At 45.4% G+C, this 25,873-nt stretch overlaps 1 protein-coding gene across 4 annotated transcripts in view; it reads right to left on the bottom strand.

Moving 5' to 3' along the window:
- LOC115127490 (septin-9-like) overlaps positions 1-25,873 on the bottom strand; it is a 197,642-nt gene that overhangs the window by 108,037 nt on the left and 63,732 nt on the right. For 3 of the 4 annotated variants that reach the window (XM_065010505.1, XM_065010508.1, XM_065010506.1), the window contains one exon: positions 11,045-11,782. In XM_065010505.1, the coding sequence (XP_064866577.1) occupies positions 11,045-11,782 (738 nt within the window). Of the gene's footprint in view, positions 1-11,044; positions 11,783-12,153; positions 12,266-25,873 lie in introns of those variants that run through there. The other variant, XM_065010507.1, reaches the window with a different exon arrangement.

The following is a 25,873-nucleotide window of genomic DNA, read 5'->3' as shown; positions in this document are numbered from 1 at the left end:
GCAAAGCAATGATGACGGCACGTGTTTCCTTGCAGGTAACCGTGGATGACAGAGGAAGAACCAAGCACCACCCTTCTTTTGTAGCTTCAAGTCTGTTATTCGAACTCAATCAGCATGACAGAGTGATCTCCAGCCTTGTCCTCGTCAACACTCACACCTGTGTTAACGAGAGAATCACTGACATGATGTCCACTGGTCCCTTTGTGGCAAGGCTGATATGCAGTGGACATGTTTTTGGGGGATTCAGTTCATTTGCATGGCAAAGAGGGACTTTGCAATTAATCGTAATTCATCTGATCACTCTTCATAACATTCTGGAGTACATGCAAATTGCCATCATACAAACGGAGGCAGCAGACTTGGTGAAAATTAATATTAGTGTCATTCTGCCACATCTGCCACGCTGATCCTCAACACTGGGGCCCCTCAGGGATGTGTACTTAGTCCCCTCCTGTACTCCCTGTTCAGCCAAGACTGCGTGGCCAAATACGACTCTAACACCATCATTAAGTTTGCCATCATTAAGTTTGCTGACAACAATGAGCCTATAGGGAGGAGGTCAGAGAACTGGCAGTGTGGTGCCCTCAATGTGAGCAAGACAAAGGAGCTGATCGTGGACTACAGGAAAAGGCGGGCCGAACAAGCCCCCATTAACATCGACGGGGCTGTAGTGGAGCGGGATGAGAGTTTCAAGTTCATTATCACCAATGAACTACCAACCACACCAAGACAGTCGTGAAGAGGGCATGACAAAACCTCTTCCCCTCAGGAGACTTAAAATATTTGGCATGGGTCCCCAGATCCTCAAAAGGTTCTACAGCTGGACCATCGAGAGCATCCTGACCGGTTGCATCACCCACAGGGTATGGCAACTGCTCGGCATCTGACTGTAAGGCGCTACAGAGGGTAGTGCGTATGGCTCGGTACAACACTTTGGCCAAGCTTCCTGCCATCCAGGACCTATAAAATAGGCGATGTCAGAGGAAAGCCCATAAAATTGTCATAGACTCCGGTCACCCAAGTCATAGACTGTTTTCTCTGTTACCGCACGTCAAACGGTACTGGAACAACTAGTCTAGGACCATTACCATTATCTATCTGTGCATGCTCACTTCTCCCCTACCTACATGTACAAATTACCTCAACTAAGCTGTACCCCGCACACTGACTCGGTACCCCTGTATATAGCAATAGTGTTACTTTATTATAATTTTTTACTTTAGTTATTTGGTAAATATTTTCTTAACTCTTCTTGAACTGCACTGTTGGTTAATAAGGGCTTGTAAGTAAGTGTTTCACGGTAAGGTCTACACTTGTTGTAATCTGATACAGTCACAGGGAGACGCCAGGCAGGGGTGCATGAGAGCGTGTCTGTACAATACATGGCCTGTATATGACATATTACAGTCAGTGATGTGTCTTTCATTCTTATCTACAGTACACCATTACTGTGCATAACCAGACTCCTGATTTCCTGTAAACCCTACCCCGACTGTTGAAGAGAAGTACAGTTCAGCATTTTAACTCTTCAGCGCTCCAGGATTCACACATGCCTTAACTCCAGGATTCTAATTTACATTGGGATTTAAACTGTTAGAAATACTGAACACTTACAAAGAGCGAATATGAAACAGACCTATTCTGACTCAAAACGGTGACTTTCCAGAAGCTGAAACAGTAATGTAGGTAAACGTCTGACTTGATATCTTTACGGAGGACAGCGTGTACTATAACTGCACTGTAATCATTCTGTCATTGGTAAAAGTACAGCCACATACAAGCTAACTAATGTTTTTTTCTGTCTCACAGAAGTTCTGCTTTCCTGTAACTTCACCTTTCTGGAGGTGTTTCACCAAACTCAATTACCAAAGGGCTGTTTGTGACCTTCACTCTCCCGAACGCAACACCGGGATTCTTATGTACAAAGTTAGAATTAACGGCTAAAGTGTACTGCCAGTAGTGCTGTTGCGTATCTGGTGTTCTACGATGACAACACCTATTCCTGTCCCTAAGCTGCTGATGGACATTCTGGAAGAGCTGGGTGAAAATGACCTGAAAAGATTTCAGTGGTACATGATTCAGAACAAGTTTGAAAGCTGTCCCTCCATCCCATCAAGTCAACTGCAGAATGCAAAGAAGGAGGAAACGGTGGATATGCTGGTGCGGACCTATGGAGAGAATATGGCTGTGGATGTGGATTCCATCCTATCATCTCTTCCCTCTGCTCAAACCTTCTCCAACCTATCTCCTGATTCTGCCTCCTCAACCCTCCTCTCCTCCCTTTCTGCATCCCTTGATTCTCTATGTCCCCTATCCTCCAGGCCGGCTCGGTCCTCCCCTCCTGCTCCGTGGCTCGACGACTCATTGCGAGCTCACAGAACAGGGCTCCGGGCAGCCGAGCGGAAATGGAGGAAAACTCGCCTCCCTGCGGACCTGGCATCCTTTCACTCCCTCCTCTCTACATTTTCCTCTTCTGTCTCTGCTGCTAAAGCCACTTTCTACCACTCTAAAGTCCAAGCATCTGCCTCTAACCCTAGGAAGCTCTTTGCCACCTTCTCCTCCCTCCTGAATCCTCCTCCCCCTCCCCCTCCTCCTCCCTCTCTGCAGATGACTTCGTCAACCATTTTGAAAAGAAGGTCGACGACATCCGATCCTCGCTTGCTAAGTCAAACGACACCGCTGGTTCTGCTCACACTGCCCTACCCTGTGCTCTGACCTCTTTCTCCCCTCTCTCTCCAGATGAAATCTCGCGTCTTGTGACGGCCGGCCGCCCAACAACCTGCCCGCTTGACCCTATTCCCTCCTCTCTTCTCAGACCATTTCCGGAGACCTTCTCCCTTACCTCACCTCGCTCATCAACTCATCCCCTGACCGCTGGCTACGTCCCTTCTGTCTTCAAGAGAGCGAGAGTTGCACCCTTCTGAAAAAACCTACACTCGATCCCTCTGATGTCAACAACTACAGACCAGTATCCCTTCTTTCTTTTCTCTCCAAAACTCTTGAACGTGCCGTCCTTGGCCAGCTCTCCCGCTATCTCTCTCAGAATGACCTTTCTTGATCCAAATCAGTCAGGTTTCAAGACTAGTCATTCAACTGAGACTGCTCTTCTCTGTATCACGGAGGCCCTCCGCACTGCTAAAGCTAACTCTCTCTCCTCTGCTCTCATCCTTCTAGACCTATCGGCTGCCTTCGATACTGTGAACCATCAGATCCTCCTCTCCACCCTCTCCGAGTTGGGCATCTCCGGCGCGGCCCACGCTTGGATTGCGTCCTACCTGACAGGTCGCTCCTACCAGGTGGCGTGGCGAGAATCTGTCTCCTCACCACGCGCTCTCACCACTGGCGTCCCCAGGGCTCTGTTCTAGGCCCTCTCCTATTCTCGCTATACACCAAGTCACTTGGCTCTGTCATAACCTCACATGGTCTCTCCTATCATTGCTATGCAGACGACACACAATTAATCTTCTCCTTTCCCCCTTCTGATGACCAGGTGGCGAATCGCATCTCTGCATGTCTGGCAGACATATCAGTGTGGATGACGGATCACCACCTCAAGCTGAACCTCGGCAAGACGGAGCTGCTCTTCCTCCGGGGAAGGACTGCCCGTTCCATGATCTCGCCATCACGGTTGACAACTCCATTGTGTCCTCCTCCCAGAGCGCTAAGAACCTTGGCGTGATCCTGGACAACACCCTGTCGTTCTCAACTAACATCAAGGCGGTGGCCCGTTCTTGTAGGTTCATGCTCTACAACATCCGCAGAGTACGACCCTGCCTCACACAGGAAGCAGCGCAGGTCCTAATCCAGGCACTTGTCATCTCCCGTCTGGATTACTGCAACTCGCTGTTGGCTGGGCTCCCTGCCTGTGCCATTAAACCCCTACAACTCATCCAGAACGCCGCAGCCCGTCTGGTGTTCAACCTTCCCAAGTTCTCTCACGTCACCCCGCTCCTCCGCTCTCTCCACTGGCTTCCAGTTGAAGCTCGCATCCGCTACAAGACCATGGTGCTTGCCTACGGAGCTGTGAGGGGAACGGCACCTCAGTACCTCCAGGCTCTGATCAGGTTTGGCCACGACTGTATGTGTTTACTCTAAGCTGACTGTAGGGGTCAAAGGTGAGTTTCCAGTTTATTCCCTCTCCCTAATAACATTTACAGGAAACCAGGGATCCATTTCGCCCACATCTGCACACTTCTCCCTTGGCTCAACGCCCCCTCTCACTCTAAAGGGGTTTTCTCTCGCATGCTCACTACAGGAGGAACTTAACCCTTTTCCTATCAAAACAATCTTTGGGATTCTCTCTCTCAGTTCATGGGGCTTTATTGGCATGGGAAACGTGTTAACATTGCCAAAGCAAGTGAAATAGATAATAGAAATCTCTCTTTCTTTCATTACCAGTCATGTCTGCGTTCTCTCCTCTCCTCATAATACCCCCAGAGGAAAACATGATGCAGGTCAAAGGGTGCTTCCTGGACTGGTTCCATCTTACTTCACCACCCACACACCACTAGTCCTCAGACCACCTTTCTCAAGATGTTCTTCCCTTCTTGTGATTAGAGGAAAAACATCTGATACTGTTCTAAACTCAAGCAAAGACTTTTAGTGCTGTGATATTCAGTACGATAACCATGATGAATACTCAAAGAGAACCAACACAAAATGCAGGACACTCCCTGTTTGGAGCCATTCATTGGTCCCTAGGTGCAAACCCTGCCTACCTGGTGAGCTAAATCAAATGTACCTATATATTACAGCCCTAGGAGGCCATGGTAGATTGGCAGAGAGTTATTTCAGCCATCGGAGAGGCTGTTCGTAACAGGGATGAAACAGCCAATAAGGAGCAGTCAACAAAGAAGCAACAGCAGCGCAGCAGAAAAAGCTGGAAATTGAAGGGTTTCTATTTTTATGCTGCACGTTTATGGACTCCAGATTTGGAATGTCACACCTACCAGTTGCCTGTGTCTCCCTCGGACCTGACTACACAGACAGCATGAACACAACCACCTTATAGGAGCTCCACTCACAATAACACCACCATACTGCCTCACAGGGGCTTCACAATAACACCACCATACTGCCTCACAGGGGCTTCACAATAACACCACCATACTGCCTCACAAGAGCTTCACAATAACACCACCATACTGCCTCGCAGGAGCTTCACAATAACACCACCATACTGCCTCACAAGAGCTTCACAATAACACCACCATACTGCCTCGCAGGAGCTTCACAATAACACCACCATACTGCCTCACAAGAGCTTCACAATAACACCACCATACTGCCTCGCAGGAGCTTCACAATAACACCACCATACTGCCTCACAAGAGCTTCACAATAACACCACCATACTGCCTCACAGGGGCTTCACAATAACACCACCATACTGCCTCACAGGAGCTTCACAATAACACCACCATACTGCCTCACAGGGGCTTCACAATAACACCACCATACTGCCTCACAGGAGCTTCACAATAACACCACCATACTGCCTCACAGGAGCTTCACAATAACACCACCATACTGCCTCACAGGAGCTTCACAATAACACCACCATACTGCCTCACAGGAGCTTCACAATAACACCACCATACTGCCTCGCAGGAGCTTCACAATAACACCACCACACTGCCTCACAGGGGCTTAACAATAACACCACCACACTGCCTCACAGGGGCTTCACAATAACACCACCATACTGCCTCACAGGGGCTTCACAATAACACCACCATACTGCCTCACAGGGGCTTCACAATAACACCACCACACTGCCTCACAGGGGCTTAACAATAACAACACCATACTGCCTCACAGGAGCTTCACAATAACACCACCATACTGCCTCACAGGGGCTTCACAATAACACCACCATACTGCCTCACAGGAGCTTCACAATAACACCACCACACTGCCTCACAGGGGCTTCACAATGACACCACCATACTGCCTCACAGGAGCTTCACAATAACACCACCATACTGCCTCACAGGAGCTTCACAATAACACCACCACACTGCCTCACAGGGGCTTCACAATGACACCACCATACTGCCTCACAGGAGCTTCACAATAACACCACCATACTGCCTCACAGGAGCTTCACAATAACGCCACCATACTGCCTCACAGGAGCTTCACAATAACACCACCATACTGCCTCACAGGAGCTTCACAATAACACCACCACACTGCCTAATAGGGGCCTCACAATAACACCACCATACTGCCTCACAGGGGCTTCACAATAACACCACCATACTGCCTCACAGGGGCCTCACAATAACACCACCACACTGCCTCACAATAACACCACCATACTGCCTCATAGGGTCCTCACAATAACACCACCATACTGCCTCATAGGGGCCTCACAATAACACCACCACACTGCCTCATAGGGGCCTCACAATAACACCACCATTCTGCCTCATAGGGGCCTCACAATAACACCACCACACTGCCTCATAGGGGCCTCACAATAACACCACCACACTGCCTCATAGGGGCCTCACAATAACACCACCATACTGCCTCATAGGGGCCTCACAATAACACCACCATACTGCCTCACAATAACACCACCACACTGCCTCACAATAACACCACCACACTGCCTCACAGGGGCTTCACAATAACACCACCATACTGCCTCACAGGAGCTTCACAATAACACCACCACACTGCCTCACAGGGGCTTCACAATAACACCACCATACTGCCTCACAGGAGCTTCACAATAACACCACCATACTGCCTCATAGGGGCCTCACAATAACATCACCACACTGCCTCACAATAACATCACCACACTGCCTCACAATAACACCACCATACTGCCTCATAGGGGCCTCACAATAACACCACCACACTGCCTCATAGGGGCCTCACAATAACACCACCATACTGTCACACAGGAGCTTCACAATAACACCACCATACTGCTTCATAGGGGCCTCACAATAACACCACCATACTGCCTCACAATAACACCACCAAATGTATCTAATATTCTGAATTCTGTTTTTGTAACTTTACTTTCATCATCAGTACAGAAAGGGTTCATAGTGGATGGAGTTACTATGGCATCACCCGGGTCTGTTCCTTATAACAAATTACACTTCAGAACGGGGTACGAGGTCATCAGGTCAACGCCAAGTCTGACATCACACTTAAAGGGGCACATCAACACTTTTGAACCTCATATTCATTACCACAACACACCGGTACAGTATGTGCTGGAGATAACGAATGAGATTAAAAAGTGGTGAAGCGGCCCTTTAAACTTCCCCCACGATAAACTAAGACCTCTCTAAGACCTCTCCCACGAGGAGACAGGAATAAGTCAAGGCTACTTAGACCTTTAATGAGAGAGGTAGGCCTACATATAGGAAGCCTTCAAGCCCCCACAATGTCAACATTGCATCATCTGTATTCATACACTCATGACCTCACTCATACCTCCATGACCCTTCAAGTTGAAACGGTCCCATCCTTTGAGGCTTTTCTGGTGGTTTTCTGGTGGTTTGAGAAAAGGCACATCGGAAGCCGAAATAACATTCACTTCATTGCCCTTTTCATCTTTAAAACAGATGGGCTGAAGGTTTGGCATGCCTGAATCATGAGTCATAGTTTCTACTGACAGCTCCTAGCCACCGTAGGATGACAGGTACTTTTCCAGAAAAATATACAATTATGACACATGACTTAGGAAAAAGCACCACAGAATGATCTTCTTTTATCTCAAGGCTTTGCTAACCATGGCTGTGTCACAAGTGACACCCTACTATGTTCCTTTTTGCACTACTTTTGAGCTGGGCCCACAGGGCTCGTCAAAACTAGTGCACTTCATAGGGAATTAGGGTGCCATTTGGGACGCACAACCAACCCTTCACACCACAGCATAGTTCCACCATTAGTCACTGTGCTTCAAAGTTCAAACTAGAGCTGGGACGATAAACCAACAATGATTAATACCAACCACTTCTCGTGGGCATTTCACTAATATCGTTCATTACGATAAATAACCTACAACGTAGGGCCTTGCGAGAGAAATGTGAAGTTTGAAATAAAATCAGTTTTCTAATATGGGTGATTGTTAATGGGACAATTGATGGCTACAACCATCAAACTAGTAGTAGTAGTTTAAAGGGATACTTCGGGATTGTATCTAGTTCCCCAGAGTCAGATGAATTTGTGGATACCATTTTTATGCCTCTGTGTCCAATATAAAATAAGTTAGAGGTAGGTTTGCAAGAAAATGCAGATAGCGCAATGACTGGAAGTCTATGGGTAACACCAGTTAGCAACTTCCATCAACCTACACGCAGAGACATAAAAATGGTATCCAGCATTCACCTGACTCTGGGGAAGTAGATTAAGGATCTCATTGCCAAAATCTCAAAGTCTACCATGAAAGAGTCATTTAAAAAAGCAGTGGTTCACATTCATGTTATAAATGTATCTTTCAATGTAGCATTATCCTATTCATTCAGTCAATTTAGGGCTTCGTGGGATACCGTACTTTACTCTACACACCGGGAATGATGCACGGACCGGTTTGAGTGTCTTGACCTTCTATAACAGTATGTTTGGTTTGTTAAACATGATATGCAACTCCTATGCGTATAACGTGTGTTTTTATAGTTTACTCCATCTGCTACTAGAGTCACAGTGGGGAAATTATAGTAAAAAGTGCAGAAATGGAAGAAAATGCTAAAAGTATTTTTGTTTGGAGTATAAATGGAGAAAGCCATTGAAATCACGTATAATGTAGGTGTTGTCACCCTAGTGTCATGAATTACTCATGAAGCATATTTATTGTATTATTCAAAAACCTAAAATAGCTTCAAATACTGTCAAAAATACTGTGATGTGATATTTTGGCCATATCGCCCAGCCCTAAGTCAATTTAAAGCAATATAAATGTGTCCATATCACTCATCTCTAGTTCAAACCCCAAAAAGCTCAAGGCTAGGTCAGGTTAGACGGAGGAAAGGAAGGCTATCTATCACTCTGGTTTTGAATGATCCATCTTTACGGAAGAACTTTACTGCGTGTTTACACAGGACACAGCTGAAGGATGGACCAGCAACTATGAAACACAACCACTACTTTACTGTATGTTTACACAGGACACAGCTGAAGGATGGACCAGCAACTATGAAACACAACCACTACTTTACTGCATGTTTACACAGGACACAGCTGAAGGATGGACCAGCAACTATGAAACACAACCACTACTTTACTGCATGTTTACACAGGACACAGCTGAAGGATGGACCAGCAACTATGAACCAGCAACTATGAAACACAACCACTACTTTACTGCATGTTTACACAGGACACAGCTGAAGGATGGACCAGCAACTATGAAACACAACCACTACTGTACTGTATGTTTACACAGGACACAGCTGAAGGATGGACCAGCAACTATGAAACACAACCACTACTTTACTGCATGTTTACACAGGACACAGCTGAAGGATGGACCAGCAACTATGAAACACAACCACTACTTTACTGTATGTTTACACAGGACACAGCTGAAGGATGGACCAGCAACTATGAACCAGCAACTATGAAACACAACCACTACTTTACTGCATGTTTACACGGGACACAGCTGAAGGATGGACCAGCAACTATGAAACACAACCACTACTGTACTGTATGTTTACACAGGACACAGCTGAAGGATGGACCAGCAACTATGAAACACAACCACTACTTTACTGCATGTTTACACAGGACACAGCTGAAGGATGGACCAGCAACTATGAAACACAACCACTACTTTACTGCATGTTTACACAGGACACAGCTGAAGGATGGACCAGCAACTATGAAACACAACCACTACTTTACTGCATGTTTACACAGGACACAGCTGAAGGATGGACCAGCAACTATGAAACACAACCACTACTTTACTGCATGTTTACACAGGACACAGCTGAAGGACGGACCAGCAACTATGAAACACAACCACTACTTTACTGCATGTTTACACAGGACACAGCTGAAGGACGGACCAGCAACTATGAAACACAACCACTACTTTACTGCATGTCTACACAGGACACAGCTGAAGGATGGACCAGCAACTATGAAACACAACCACTACTTTACTGTATGTTTACACAGGACACAGCTGAAGGACGGACCAGCAACTATGAAACACAACCACTACTTTACTGCATTCTTAACACCGGAGTCGACCCTGTAAAAACATCACTTCCAGGAATATCTGAAATGAAAACCAAGGGAGTACCACATCATACATAGTTCAGTTTCACAATTCACTGCTATGTCAACCTGTCTGCTTCCATTAAGTCCTTCATAAGATCCTGACGTAATGGTTAGAGTACACTCAACTTGGCTGGCTGACTGGCTGACTGACTGGCTGGCTGGCTGGCTGACTGGCTGGCTGGCTGACTGACTGGCTGACTGGCTGACTGGCTGACTGGCTGACTGGCTGGCTGACTGGCTGGCTGACTGGCTGACTGGCTGGACTGACTGGCTGGCTGACTGGCTGGCTGACTGACTGGCTGGCTGACTGGCTGGCTGACTGGCTGACTGGCTGACTGAGCCCATTCTTACTGCTGGGCCTCAGCTGGGATCCTCATCATTACTCTGACCTATATTCCCAGTCAGACATCCAGACAGCACAGCAGCAAGAGCTCATGAGAAACCATCTGTACTGGTACTGTCACTGTTGCCTTGCAGAGTCAGGCTGCACTTTGTCTGAGTAAAAGGTGACTATTCACATGTCAAATAAGACAGCTTGTGTATCTAAACTGTCTTGAAATGGTGCGAACACTGAAAACAAATGCAACTGACATTCTACAACACAAATGATTCTGATCAAAGCATCAACCCCTGAACTTTAAAAAACAACTTTCTCTACATTCTCTCTCAGCAGAGAGCAGTTGTGAAATACTGTCCACAGACAGAGAGAGAGAGCGCACAGAGGTGAAATGAACAAGCATTAGAGACTAATGCATATGTCAGACATAGAATTAGATTGACTTACTCTCTATAGGTCTGACGACGGGCGTCTCGCTGACCGGAGGCTGTGTCCTCTCGCTCCTGGGCTCCACCAGGCTGGGCAGGGGGCCACTGGGCACTGGGGGGTGGCTGTTGTTCTCCACCACCCTGACCGGAGGTGGTGCTGCCATCTCTGGCTGTCGGAAGACAGGCATCTCGGGTCTCCTGGAAGTAAAGCCCTCCACAGGGCTGACCATGGTGGGCTCGGTCCTCCTCTGAGGGGGGTCAGGGATCCGGGTGGCTAAGGGAGGCTGGGAGTCCCCCCTCCTGGGTGCCCCGGGGGGCTCGTGGGGCCGAGAGAGAGAGATCTCTGCCCGTCTGTGTGCCGAGCTGGAGCTGGTGGAGCTCTCTGGGACGGCTCCGGCTCGAGAACCAAGGCTCTGGGCCTCAGGCCTCTTCAGGCCGAAGCGGGCGATACCCGGGCTGGGCGAGCTGTCAATCTGCTTGGATGACACCTCAATAGAGATCTCGGTCCGGCGGGTGGAGGCTGTATCCAGGGCACGGCCTCCTACCACTCCCCCGGACAGCTCCATGCGTCTCAGGCTGGTTTTGGGGGAGCAAGGGTTGGAGTCAGAAGGCGAGGTTCTGGAGGGGTTGTCAGAGTTGCGGGCTTCATGGAAGCTTCGCTGGCTGGAGGTGGAGGAGCGGAGGTTGGTCCTACGGGACAGAGGGGAGGGGTTGATGGAGATGTCAGACTCCTCCACCTCAAACGACCTCTTTAGTGCTGGAAAAGAGAAGACATGTTGTGGTCAGTCAACAGATCAACACAGACAAATTGTGTTGCCTTATACATTAATTAAGTAATATAATGAATGGATTAATAAACGTCAATATATGCATCAGTATATATCACAATTTCATAATTTAGTTGAGTAGCCTACTGCTATAGCCTAACTAGGCTACCAAAATACAAGAGGGGAAAGCGTTTCCGATTTGGAATAATCTCTTGAAGAAGATTGTAGGCCTACAATTTCATTTCTAAAGTGTTTGGGGAACACCATTCAAAAATCAAGTTGAAAACTATGTCGCAAAAAACAAAAACCCTACGGAATCCCGATGTAACTCAAATATTAACAGGGAAAGTCCGTTCATTACCTGATTTAATACGCTTCACATATTTTTTCATCATTGCGATGTAGTTATTTCGCATTCCCTCAATGAAAGTGAATGACTCACAACAAACCGATGCGCACTAACTGATCAAACACAACCAGAGCGCGCGCTACTGTGGTGTATTCATTACCTCTTACGACGGAAACCGTTTACAAGTTAAGAACCAAATGGAAGCAAACGGAACGAAACATGGCGGGACCTACCTGAATTTGTCCAATAGAAACTCTAGTTTTCGTTGCAAAACTTTTGGTGTAAACGGTTTCTGTTGTTAAATATTACAAAACATTTTACAACAGAATCTGAGTAATGAATACACCCCTGCGCTCGCCCTGCCCATAAATTGTGATGAATTAGCATGTATTCTATAAAAAAAATACTCAAATTCTGTTCAATTCTGTCCATTGAATAAAAACGCGGTTCTATTAACGAATAACATAGATAAGCAGCAACAGGTTGGCTAATGGTGTTACCTTTATATATACCATCTATGGGTGTTACCTTTATATATACCATCTATGGGTGTTACCTTTATCTATACCATCTATGGGTGTTACCTTTATCTATACCATCTATGGGTGTTACCTTTATATATACCATCTATGGGTGTTACCTTTATATATACCATCTATGGGTGTTACCTTTATATATACCATCTATGGGTGTTACCTTTATATATACCATCTATGGGTGTGACCTTTATATATACCATCTATGGGTGTTACCTTTATATATACCATCTATGGGTGTTACCTTTATATATACCATCTATGGGTGTTACCTTTATCTATACCATCTATGGGTGTTACCTTTATCTATACCATCTATGGGTGTGACCTTTATATATACCATCTATGGGTGTTACCTTTATCTATACCATCTATGGGTGTGACCTTTATATATACCATCTATGGGTGTTACCTTTATCTATACCATCTATGGGTGTGACCTTTATCTATACCATCTATGGGTGTGACCTTTATCTATACCATCTATGGGTGTTACCTTTATCTATACCATCTATGGGTGTGACCTTTATATATACCATCTATGGGTGTTACCTTTATATATACCATCTATGGGTGTTACCTTTATCTATACCATCTATGGGTGTTACCTTTATCTATACCATCTATGGGTGTTACCTTTATCTATACCTCTATTTCTGTGACGTGCGTCATTTGTTGATCACGTGACCCACTTACATTTAAAGTAAAACCCAAGCTGATTATAATATATCTTTAGTAATTTCTTTAGTAATCTCTTTAGTAATGAAGTTTCTACAATAGAAGGACCAATATTAGTCTAGACCAGCTCACTAGAAATAGCATTCTACACACTCTTCAGTAACGTAACTTTTGGATTACCCAAAATCAGTAATGTAATCTGATTACATTACTTTTAGATTACTTTCAGATTACTTTCACCTTAAAATGCATTAGAAGAAGACAAACATGTACGTTACCAATTGAACGACATCTATTTCAGGATAAATCAATGTTAAAGTTTACATAGCTGGCCATATATGGATGTTAAATGTTACTTTATGGGTTGGTTCTGTAGGCTTCTTCTAACCCATCGCTTTCTACTACATATAATAATAATACGATTAAATGATATCCTTACATTAAAAACCAAAGGCTATCAGTTTAGATTAGCCACATTGTTTTACCTGAGCATAACCCCAACACTAAGGACATATTAGCCAGCTCTACTCTGTTGTTTATGATTTTGTTGTAATGAAGGACTGATTGGGCTCATTGATTCGAGTTGGATAATAAATGCTGCGCTTGTGGAATGGCCTGCATTGATCAATAATAATAAGTGATACCTGTATCACCGTAGACTAAACAGCTGCTGTCATCTTCACCTCCAAGCGTTTATTCAAGTTGGATAATCTTTGGATGCCGACAACAGTCATATCATTGGAAGAGATATCTTGAACTGTAGCCTACACAAACCTATTCCTGCTCTTTTCCCGCGATGCATCAAACACATTTGGTGTGTCATCATAGTGGTCTCTGACTTGTGGTCAGACTCGCTCAGGTGGAACAAACTTAAATTTGTGCCTTTTTTCAATGCTGATTTGAATATCATTGTGAAGACAGAGAAGTGTCAAAGATTTTCCTTCTGAATTTCAAAGTAATCCTCAAAGTAATTATCTAGTTTTTCAAAAGTTTCTGTAATCTGATTACAATATTTTTGCTGGTAACGTAACGGATTACAGTTACCGTTTTTTGTAACGGTAATGACTTACTCCCCAACCCTGCGTAACGTATGGGGTTCCATTGGTTCCGTGTCAGTTTGGAGGTTGCGACACCTGGCTAACCTCTGCTCTTCCAGACTAGGGCCCTGGAGCTCCCAGCGCCAGCATCTTCCCCCTCAGAAGGCCCCGAGCCAGGGAGCAGCATGGGGGTAATAGACCCCCTTATGGAGCACACTATTTTCACACACTTGGTTCTTTTCCTCAGGTTTTTGTGTCGTATTACTGAATAAAAGCCATGCTGGCTGCAGTTTAGGCAGGGCTACCTCAAGATTTAAAGATGTGTGAGTAGATACATGACTAATGCTGTGCTACTGATGGTGTTTGACACAGAATACTGGGTGTAATAGCTGATCTTGGCAACAGTTCAGAAATAGTTTAGTTTCACTGAGGAAAGAGACCAACATCAGGAGTAACATTTTTCAGGATGCATTATGGATATTTCTGTGATATAAAAATTGTGTTTTTGCTTAAACAAGGCTGAGTCTCACTGGCCTAATGCTCCTCTAAACTCCCTCGAACCTGCTGTACAGATACAGGAAATCTCAGCTGGTTGACGGTTATCGACAGATTGGCATTCCACGTCTGTCAGCACTCCGGGCCCTCTAGGTACTTTGGACCCATGGTCCCGGACAATGGCTGGCTTTATCCCAGCGCTCCCTGGCTAATAGTGGTCCACCCTGGGCATGCCAGCGAGGTGAGGCCAGGTGACTGATGTCCAACTGTTACAAACAGGGATTAGGTTTCCTCCCTGAGACAGGAAGAGGGATCTGGCCCACTGTCAGCAGAACCGTGTTTAGATTTACATTTGACATTTTGGTCACTTAGCAGACGCTCTTATCCAGTGCATTAATTCAGCCAAGACAACCACATCACAATCACTGTAAGTAAAACTCTCCTCAAGCTATCAGCAAAATCAATGCTAGTTAGTATTTGTTCATTGAGGCACAGCGTTAGAATATTTTTTTGCCATGGGGAACAAATATGAGCGCTTCATATTGGACAAGTCTAGGTAGTCCCTCAATGTTTCAATAGGTTTTCTACCGTTTGGTGATTAATGAAATCAACCCAAGATAGTGGCCTGATGATGAGTGTGCTGTGTTGTTAAGGCTGTATCTCAATACTATAAAATGGCCTCAGTCTCTCCATCTGTTTTCCGCCATCTGCACTAACATTAAAGAACTGGTCTTTTGAAAGTGAGTTCCTGGAAAGAATCCCCCATACCAGTTTGGGAAGCCAATAAGATGTTCAATCACATAGTAGTACACCTGGAATCCGGAGGAGTGGGGATAACTAACCCGGTGCACCACATGAATAACAGCTTCCAGCCTATATTCATAAAGAGTCTTAGAGTAGAAATGCTGATCTAGAATAAGTTCAGCCTTTTACATTACAATTAATGTATGGGGGGTAACTGATCCTAGACCAGCACTCCTATTCTGAGACGCTTCATGAATACAAACCCAATGGTCTCAGCTGATCCATACAATTCTGACCAGCTTTGAGGAGAGACAGAGGCTGTCCTGATGTGCCTACAGTGTATTACAGTTCACTGACAGCCATGCTAGTGGTAAAGGGATACCTAGTCAGTTGCACAACAGAACGCATTCAACTGAAATGTGTCTTCTGCATTTAATCCATCAGAGTGGTGCAGGGGGCTGCCTTAATCTACAGCCACATCATCAGCGCAGTTGTTGGGGGTTAACTGCCTTGCACAAGGGTAGAACAGCAGATTTCTCCACCTTGCTGACTCGGGGATTCAAACCAGTGAACTTTCGGTTACTGACCCACCACTCCTAACCCGCTAGGCTACCTGCCGCCCCGTGATAAGGAGAGTCATGCATCTGGATAGAGATAAGGACTAAGCCATGTGGCCCATGCTACAAACAGACATATACCAGATCTGCTACCACAGCTGACTAACCACCTGATGCTACGGCTGATCCTGCATAACAGATCTAGACAAACACAGATCTAGACCAGTGATGTCACAAAGAACACTTTTGAGACAAAATGGCATGAACAAAATGGGCCATGAAATTCACTACCTGTAGATATGGCTGATATAATGCCTATAATGCCGAGACATATAAAGGCGTTTAGATACAGTGATTCAACAGGAAATAAGGAAGAGCCTAAAACAACATCCCTGATGAAGTCAGTCTCACACAGCAGAAATAACAGGAATTACTTGAAGCAAGGATGAATAGTTACAGTAGTTAGTCCCATAGAGATCCTATTAAATTATTAGCATTCTAATTCCTAATTCTGTGGTTAGTCTTGTGTAGCATCTTTCAGTCCACTTAACAGCAAAAAGAGGAATCATCTCAGCTCAAAGAATATAGTAGCTTCCACAACACAAAAGTGCCATTTAAAGGGACACTTAACCACTTTTTAACCTCATATTCATTATCTCCAGCACCATACCTGTGACTACATTTGTTTTGACAGTCTTCACAGTGTTGAGGAACCAACCAAAAGATATTGTGATTGCTGTAATGACCAGTCTGGATGTAGTGATGTTAGGGGAGGACAAAAGAGAAGGGAGCTGTGTGTGTGTGTGTGATTGTGTGTCGGATCTGTGGTAAGAGAGGCACCAGCTGTCTGGAGGAGACAGACAGGAGACACAGGCACTCTCAGCTCTGTGTGTGTGTGTGTGTGTGTGTGTGTGTGTGTGTGTGTGTGTGTGTGTGTGTGTGTGTGTGTGTGTGTGTGTGTGTGTGTGTGTGTGTGTGTGTGTGTGTGTGTGCATGTGGCCCCTTCCCCCTCTGTAGTAAGGTAAACACTGAGGGGTTGAGCCTGGCTCACTGAGGCTCTGACGCACATCTCAGACACTGGCCCCTAAATCACTAATGTGTTATACTCACACAATACTGCAGGAGGTGAACTGGGTGTGTGTGTGTGTGTGTGTGTGTGAGTGAGTGAGTGAGTGAGTGAGTGAGTGAGTGAGTGAGTGAGTGAGTGAGTGAGTGAGTGAGTGAGTGAGTGAGTGAGTGAGTGAGAGAGACAGAGAGAGAGAGACAGAGAGAGAGACAGAGAGAGAGAGAGAGAGAGAGAGAGAGAGAGAGAGAGAGAGAGAGAGAGAGAGAGAGAGAGAGAGAGACAGAGAGAGAGAGAGAGAGAGAGAGAGAGAGAGAGAGAGAGAGAGAGAGAGAGAGAGAGAGAGAGAGAGAGAGAGAGAGAGAGAGAGAGAGAGAGAGAGAGAGAGACAGAGAGAGAGAGAGAGAGAGAACAGAGAGAGAGAGAGACAGAGACAGAGAGAGACAGAGAGAGAGAGAGAGAGACAGAGAGACAGAGACAGAGAGAGAGAGAGACAGAGAGAGAGAGACAGAGAGAGAGAGAGAGATAACCAACCAAGGAGGGCCTACAGCAGCACCTAGATCTTATGCACAGATTCTGTCAGACCTGGGCCCTGACAGTAAATCTCAGTAAGACCAAAATAATGGTGTTCCAAAAAAGGTCCAGTCACCAGGACCACAAATACAAATTCCATCTAGACACTGTTGCCCTAGAGCACACAAAAAACTATACATACCTTGGCCTAAACATCAGCGCCACAGGTAACTTCCACAAAGCTGTGAACGATCTGAGAGACAAGGCAAGAAGGGCATTCTATGCCATCAAAAGAAACATAAATTTCAACATACCAATTAGGATTTGGCTAAAAATACTTGAATCAGTCATAGAGCCAATTGCCCTTTATGGTTGTGAGGTCTGGGGTCCGCTCACCAACCAAGACTTCACAAAATGGGACAAACACCAAATTGAGACTCTGCACGCAGAATTCTGCAAAAATATCCTCTGTGTACAACGTAAAACACCAAATAATGCATGCAGAGCAGAATTAGGCCGATACCCACTAATTATCAAAATCCAGAAAAGAGCCGTTAAATTCTACAACCACCTAAAAGGAAGCGATTCACAAACCTTCCATAACAAAGCCATCACCTACAGAGAGATGAACCTGGAGAAGAGTCCCTAAGCAAGCTGGTCCTGGGGCTCTGTTCACAAACACAAACACACCCTACAGAGCCCCAGGACAACAGCACAATTAGACCCAACCAAATCATGAGAAAACAAAAAGATAATTACTTAACACATTGGAAAGAATTAACAAAAAGACAGAGCAAACTAGAATGCTATTTGGCCCTACACAGAGAGTACACAGCGGCAGAATACCTGACCACTGTGACTGACCCAAAATTAAGGAAAGCTTTGACTATGTACAGACTCAGTGAGCATAGCCTTGCTATTGAGAAAGGCCGCCGTAGGCAGACATGGCTCTCAAGAGAAGACAGGCTATGTGCTCACTGCCCACAAAATGAGGTGGAAACTGAGCTGCACTTCCTAACCTCCTGCCCAATGTATGACCATATTAGAGAGACATATTTCCCCAGATTACACAGATCCACAAAGAATTCGAAAACAAATCCAATTTTGAAAAACTCCCATATCTTTTGGGTGAAATTCCACAGTGTGCCATCACAGCAGCAATATTTGTGACCTGTTGCCACAAGAAAAGGGCAACCAGTGAAGAACAAACACCATTGTAAATACAACCCATATTTATGCTTATTCATTTTATCTTGTGTCCTTTAACTATTTGTACATTGTATATATATATATATAATATGACATTTGTAATGTCTTTACTGTTTTGAAACTTCTGTATGTGTAATGTTTACTGTTAATTTTTGTTGTTTTTCACTTTATATATATTCACTTTGTATGTTGTCTACCTCACTTGCTTTGGCAATGTTAACACATGTTTCCCATGCCAATAAAGCCCTTGAATTGAATTGAATTGATATCTTTTGGGTGAAATTCCACAGTGTGCCATCACAGCAGCAAGATTTGTGACCTGTTGCCACGAGAAAAGGGCAACCAGTGAAGAACAAACACCATTGTAAATACAACCCATATTTATGCTTATTTATTTTATCTTGTGTCCTTTAACTATTTGTACATTGTATATATATATATAATATGACATTTGTAATGTCTTTACTGTTTTGAAACTTCTGCATGTGTAATGTTTACTGTTAATTTTGTTGTTTTTCACTTTATATATTCACTTTGTATGTTGTCTACCTCACTTGCTTTGGCAATGTTAACACATGTTTCCCATGCCAATAAAGCCCTTGAATTGAATTGAATTGAGAGAGAGAGACAGAGAGAGAGAGAGAGACAGAGAGAGAGAGAGAGACAGAGAGAGAGAGACAGAGAGAGAGAGAGAGAGGGGGTCTGTGTATAGTATGTGTTTATGTGTTTGCATGCCAGTGTGTGTATGGTGCCTCCATGTCAGCTTGTCTGTATGTTTCCCAGCACAAGGACAAAGGCGTGTGAAGCCTCAAAGAGTCTTTATCAGGAGCTGTACAGTATCAATGAGATAACAGTGATCACAAGCCTCCTAGCAACAGCTAGATAATTATAATGAGGACCAAATGTCAACTCTGTTCTTTATTTTATTCACCTCCTTATCTTCCTCTACCTCTCTCTACCTCCACCTCCACCTCTCTCTCTCTCCCACCTCCCCATTTCCCCCTCTTTCAATTTCCATTTGATTTAAGGGCTTTATTGCCATGGGAAACATATGTTAACATTGCCAAAGAAAGTGAAGTAGATAACAAACAAAAGTGAAATAAAAAATACAAATGAACAGTACACATTACACAAAAGTTCCAAAGTAATATTATGTGCAAATAGTTAAAGTACAAAAGGGAAGATAAATAAACATAAATATAGGTTGTATTTACAATGGTGTTTGTTCTTCACTGGTTTTCCTTTTCTTGTGGCAACAGGTCACACATTTTGCTGCTGTGATGGCACACTGTGGTATTTTACCCAACAGATATGGGAGTTTATCAAAATTAGATTGGTTTTCGCAATCTTGGTGGGTCTGTGTAATCTGAGGGAAACATGTGTCTCAAATATGGTCATACATTTGGCAGGAGGTTAGGAAGTACAGCTCAGTTTCCACCTCATTTTGTGGGCAGTGTGCACATAGCCTGTCTTCTCTTGAGAGCCAGGTCTGCCTACGGTGGCCTTTCTCAATAGCAAGGCTATGCTCACTGAGTCTGTACATAGTCAAAGCTTTCCTTAAGTGTGTGTCAGTCACAGTGGTCAGGTATTCTGCCACTGTGTATTCTCTGTTCAAGGCCAAATAGCATTCCAGTTTGCTCTGTTTTTTGTAAATTCGTTCCAATGTGTTATTTGGTGTTTTACATTGTACACTGAGGATATTTTTGCAGAATTCTGCATGCAAAGTCTTAATTTGGTGTTTGTCCCATTTTGTGAATCCTTGGTTGGTGAGCGGACCCCAGACCTCACAACCATAAAGGGCAATGTGTTCTATAACTGATTCAAGTATTTTTAGCCAGATCCTAATTGGTATGAGAAGACTTTGCCTATGTTTGGGTTTGTTTGTCAATCTCTCTCTCTCTCTCTCTCTCTCTCTCTCTCTCTCTCTCTCTCTCTCTCTCTCCCCCCCCTCTCTCTCTCTCTCTGTCTCTTATCCTCTCCCCACTCTTCTCTCTCTCTCTCTGTCTCTTATCCTCTCCCCACTCTTCTCTCTCTCTCTCTCTCTGTCTCTTATCCTCTCCCCACTCTTCTCTCTCTCTCTCTGTCTCTTATCCTCTCCCCACTCTTCTCTCTTAGCCTGTCTTAAAACTTGTTTTCCAGGGCCTCCCGAGTGGCACAGCGATCTAAGACACTGCAGTGTTTGAGGCGTCACTACAGATCTCGGTTTGATCCTGGGCTGTGTCGGAGCCGGCCACGACCGGGAGACCCATGAGGCGGCACACAATTGGCCCAGCGTCGTCCGGGTTAGGGGAGGATTTGGCCAGTTGGGATGTCCTTGTCCCATCATGCTCTAGCGACTGCTGTGGCGGCCGGGGTGCATGCACGCTGACTTCGGTCGCCAGCTGTACGGTGTTTCCTCCGACACATTGGCTTCCAGGTTAAACAAGCAGTGTGTCAAGAAGCAGTGCTGCTTTGGAGGACGCATGGCTCTCGAGCTTCGCCTCTCCTGAGTCCGTAGGGGAGTTGCAGCGATGGGACAAGACTGTAACTACCAATTGGATTTCACGAAAAAGGGGTAAAAAAGTACCAAAAAATGAAATAATAACTTGTTGCCCAAACGCACTAAGACAGTCGTGAAGAGGGCACAACAAAACCTATTTCGCCTCAGGAAAAGATTAAAAAAGATTTGGCATGGGTCCTCAGATCCTCAAAAGGTTCTACAGCTGCACCATTGAGAGAATCCTGACTGGTTGCTTCACTGCCTGGTATGGCAACTGCTCGGCCTCCGACCGCAAGACACTACAGAGGGTAGTGCGTACGGCCCAGTACATCACTGGGACCAAGCTTCCTGCCATCCAGGACCTCTATACCAGGCAGTGTCAGAGGAAGGTCCTAAACATTGTCAAAGACTCCAGCCACCCAAGTCATGGACTGTTCTCTCTGCTACCGCACGGCAAGCGGTACCGGAGCACCAAGTCTAGGTCCGAGAGGCTTCTAAACAGCTTCTACCTCCAAGCCATAAGACTCCTGAACAGCTATTTGTTCCTTAACACTTTTCTTCCTTAAAACTTCTTAAAGCGTTGTTGGTTAAGGGCTTGTCAGTAAGCATTTCACTGTAAGGTCTGCCTGCACCTGTTGTATTCGGCGCATGTGACAAATAACATTTGATTTGATAAAGGCACCCACCACGCGATCAGCTGATTGTCAGCCAGAAGGAACAGAAGAGTACAGTCCTCATGACCAATGTGCTCCTCACAGTTTATCAGAAATATTGAGGCAAATTCAGGGGGTGTGAATGATCAGTAGATGTTCCACGACATGTAGATTCTGATCTGTGATTGGCCAATTGTGCCCTTTTTACAGCTGAGAGTGTCAGAGAAGACAATGGTGTGTGACCCTTGACCCTCAACAAAGTGGACAGGTCGGCGCGTGTGAGAACTCCTACTCTCAGCCCAGATCAGTACTGATCCTGATACCTGTTGAATTCACACAGGATCCAGTGAAATAAGGCCAACTCTTTCTATGAGACACATACACATAACAGAGAGGAAAATAAGGGCCTCAACTTCTCCTCTCTCTCCTTTCTCCTCCTCTCTCTCTCTATCCTCTCTCTCCTCTCTCTCCTCTCCTCTCCTCCCTCTCCTCTCCTCTCCTCTCCTCTCCTCTCCTCTCTCTCTCTCTCTCTCTCCTCTCTCTCTCCTCTCCTCTCCTCTCCTCTCCTCTCTCTCTCCTCTCCTCTCCTCCTCTCCTCTCCTCTCTCTCTCCTCTTTCTCCTCTCCTCTCTCTCTCTCCTCTCGCTCCTCTCTCTCCTCTCCTCTCTCTCCTCTCTCTCTCTCCTCCCCTCTCTCTCCTCTCTCTCCGCTCTCTCCTCCTCTCAGGTTCCAGTGAAATAAGGCTAACTCTTTCTATGAGACAAATACACATAACAGAGAGGAAAATAAGGGCCTCAACCAGCGTGAGATGAGGTACAACCCAAAATATTGTATGAGTGAGAGTTGTGCCTATTCCTTCTCAATGCACACACACATATAATGCCTTATAAGTGCTTTTCTAATGCGTTGTGATAGCCCTCATAGAAAATGTTACCGGCCAAACTCACCTCATCAAGGCTACTTAACATCCCTCTCCAAAAGGTGTCCATTACAGTTCTCAAACACACTCTCCAACTCGAGCAGGAAAAGTTCATATTAGCTCAAAGAAAAGGGAAGTCTTTCATTGCTTTGTCGTATGATGAAGGCTGGTGATAACTCAAAGGGCCTTGGCTTGGTGTGTGTGTGTGTGTGTGTGTGTGTGTGTGTGTGTGTGTGTGTGTGTGTGTGTGTGTGTGTGTGTGTGTGTGTGTGTGTGTGTGTGTGTGTGTCTGTGTGTGTGTGTGTGTGTGTGTGTGTCTGTGTGTGTGTGTGTGTGTGTGTGTGCGTGCGTGCGTGCGTGCGTGTGTCTACGTGCATTGGTGCCTGTGTGTGTGTCTGTGTGTGTGTCTGTGTGTGTATGTGGGCAGAGTATAAGTTACACTCCACATGTTCTACAGGGAGAATAACAAAGAGCGGTAGCTGAAAACATACAAAGGCCCGCTATGTTCTCGCTGCCTGGGAGTGACCCCAGCAGTAGGTTCCAGTAGCCTCCAGCTACAACACACACAGCATGGCGGCAGAGGCAGGACACCTGTGTTAGTCGTGAGAGGTGAACTGATAGGGCAGATAAGGACGGAGACGGCTGGTTGACCTTTCAGCTCCTGGCAGGGGACACTTCCTGTGCTGTCCTCCAATGGGGTTCTCTAATAGAGTGGGGTCAGGGAAGCTACTGTGCAGAACAATGACAGATTGGCACAAAATGTAATAGTTAAGTTGAGAAACCAGTTATTTGAGTGGGCTTGCATTATAATGTATTGTACAGGTCAGATTCAAAATGCCAGATGAAATGCCTTGAGAAGCAGTTGAAAAGATTGAGCAATCAATCAAAATCACATTAACGATACGTTTTCAATACGTTTTCAATGTGTTTTTACTGGACCTGATTGGCCATCCCATTAACGTGAATCATCATAGAGCACAACCGTCTAATTCCACTTCATTTTGTGTCCTGAAAAGCTGTCTGATTAGACAGTCTCAGACACGGATCCCTTCTCCCTGTTGAAAACCACCCAGAATGGGTGGATTCTGTAGCTCCCATACAGTCTAATGATCCCCTCTAGATATGGTCTGTTCAGATGACATGTTTTAGCTTATACAACGTGCACTAACCAATTGAGGGGTATTCAGAAAAAACAACCACAGCTAAATCACAGTTTGCTTAATTCTGGTTTTCTACAGTATGTGAAAGACTTGATGTATGTCCCAAATGGCACCCTATTCCCTATGAGCCCCGGTCAAAAGTAGTGCACTAAATAGCAAATAGGAGGATGCCATATGGGACGCAACCTTGAATCTCTACCTCTGGTCCGATTTCTGCCCTGCCTGTCAGAAACTGAGCATCTAAAAAGAGGTTGACACTTCATTTAGTTGTCATGGTAGCATTGGCTTGTACTGCAGGCTGAGGGAAGATACTCACTGAGGGGAGGGGATAGCCCAAAGCATAACATAGCTGAGAACTGACTTGTGTTATTCATATCAACCATTGGTGTAACACAAAAAAAGTACTTAAAGAATGATCTAAGATCAGATTGTTTACCTCCAATACTGGCCTGAACCATTAATGGAGATAAGAGTATATCTGACCCTGAATCAGTTGTTAAATGGCAACTTCTACTACATTGGCAGTGAGGAGAGGGTTAAAGCTGAGAGCAGGGCAGGCATTGAAGCTCCTCTCCTCCTCTGTAAAGAGAAGAGAGGACAGGCTGTGTGGATATCTACTCCTCCTCTGTAAAGAGAAGAGAGGCCAGGCTGTGTGGATATCTACTCCTCCTCTGTAAAGAGAAGAGAGGCCAGGCTGTGTGGATATCTACTCCTCCTCTGTAAAGAGAAGAGAGGCCAGGCTGTGTGGATATCTACTCCTCCTCTGTAAAGAGAAGAGAGGCCAGGCTGTGTGGATATCTACTCCTCCTCTGTAAAGAGAAGAGAGGGCAGGCTGTGTGGATATCCAATCCTCTGTAAAGAGAAAAGAGGACAGGCTGTGTGGATATCTACTCCTCCTCTGTAAAGAGAAGAGAGGACAGGCTGTGTGGATATCCAATCCTCTGTAAAGAGAAAAGAGGACAGGCTGTGTGGATATCTACTCCTCCTCTGTAAAGAGAAGAGAGGACAGGCTGTGTGGATATCTACTCCTCCTCTGTAAAGAGAAGAGAGGCCAGGCTGTGTGGATATCTACTCCTCCTCTGTAAAGAGAAGAGAGGGCAGGCTGTGTGGATATCTACTCCTCCTCTGTAAAGAGAAGAGAGGGCAGGCTGTGTGGATATCTACTCCTCCTCTGTAAAGAGAAGAGAGGACAGGCTGTGTGGATATCCACTCCTCCTCTGTAAAGAGAAGAGAGGACAGGCTGTGTGGATATCCACTCCTCCTCTGTAAAGAGAAAAGAGGACAGGCTGTGTGGATATCTACTCCTCCTCTGTAAAGAGAAGAGAGGGCAGGCTGTGTGGATATCTACTCCTCCTCTGTAAAGAGAAGAGAGGACAGGCTGTGTGGATATCCACTCCTCCTCTGTAAAGAGAAGAGAGGACAGGCTGTGTGGATATCCACTCCTCCTCTGTAAAGAGAAGAGAGGACAGGCTGTGTGGATATCCACTCCTCCTCTGTAAAGAGAAGAGAGGACAGGCTGTGTGGATATCCACTCCTCCTCTGTAAAGAGAAGAGAGGCCAGGCTGTGTGGATATCCACTCCTCCTCTGTAAAGAGAAGAGAGGCCAGGCTGTGTGGATATCTACTCCTCCTCTGTAAAGAGAAGAGAGGACAGGCTGTGTGGATATCCACTCCTCCTCTGTAAAGAGAAG

This window comes from Oncorhynchus nerka, linkage group LG26, assembly GCF_034236695.1.
Source record: "Oncorhynchus nerka isolate Pitt River linkage group LG26, Oner_Uvic_2.0, whole genome shotgun sequence".
NCBI lineage: Eukaryota > Metazoa > Chordata > Actinopteri > Salmoniformes > Salmonidae > Oncorhynchus > Oncorhynchus nerka.
The sequence above is the reverse complement of the archived record's forward strand: the minus strand, read 5'-3'. Positions and strand labels throughout refer to the sequence as shown.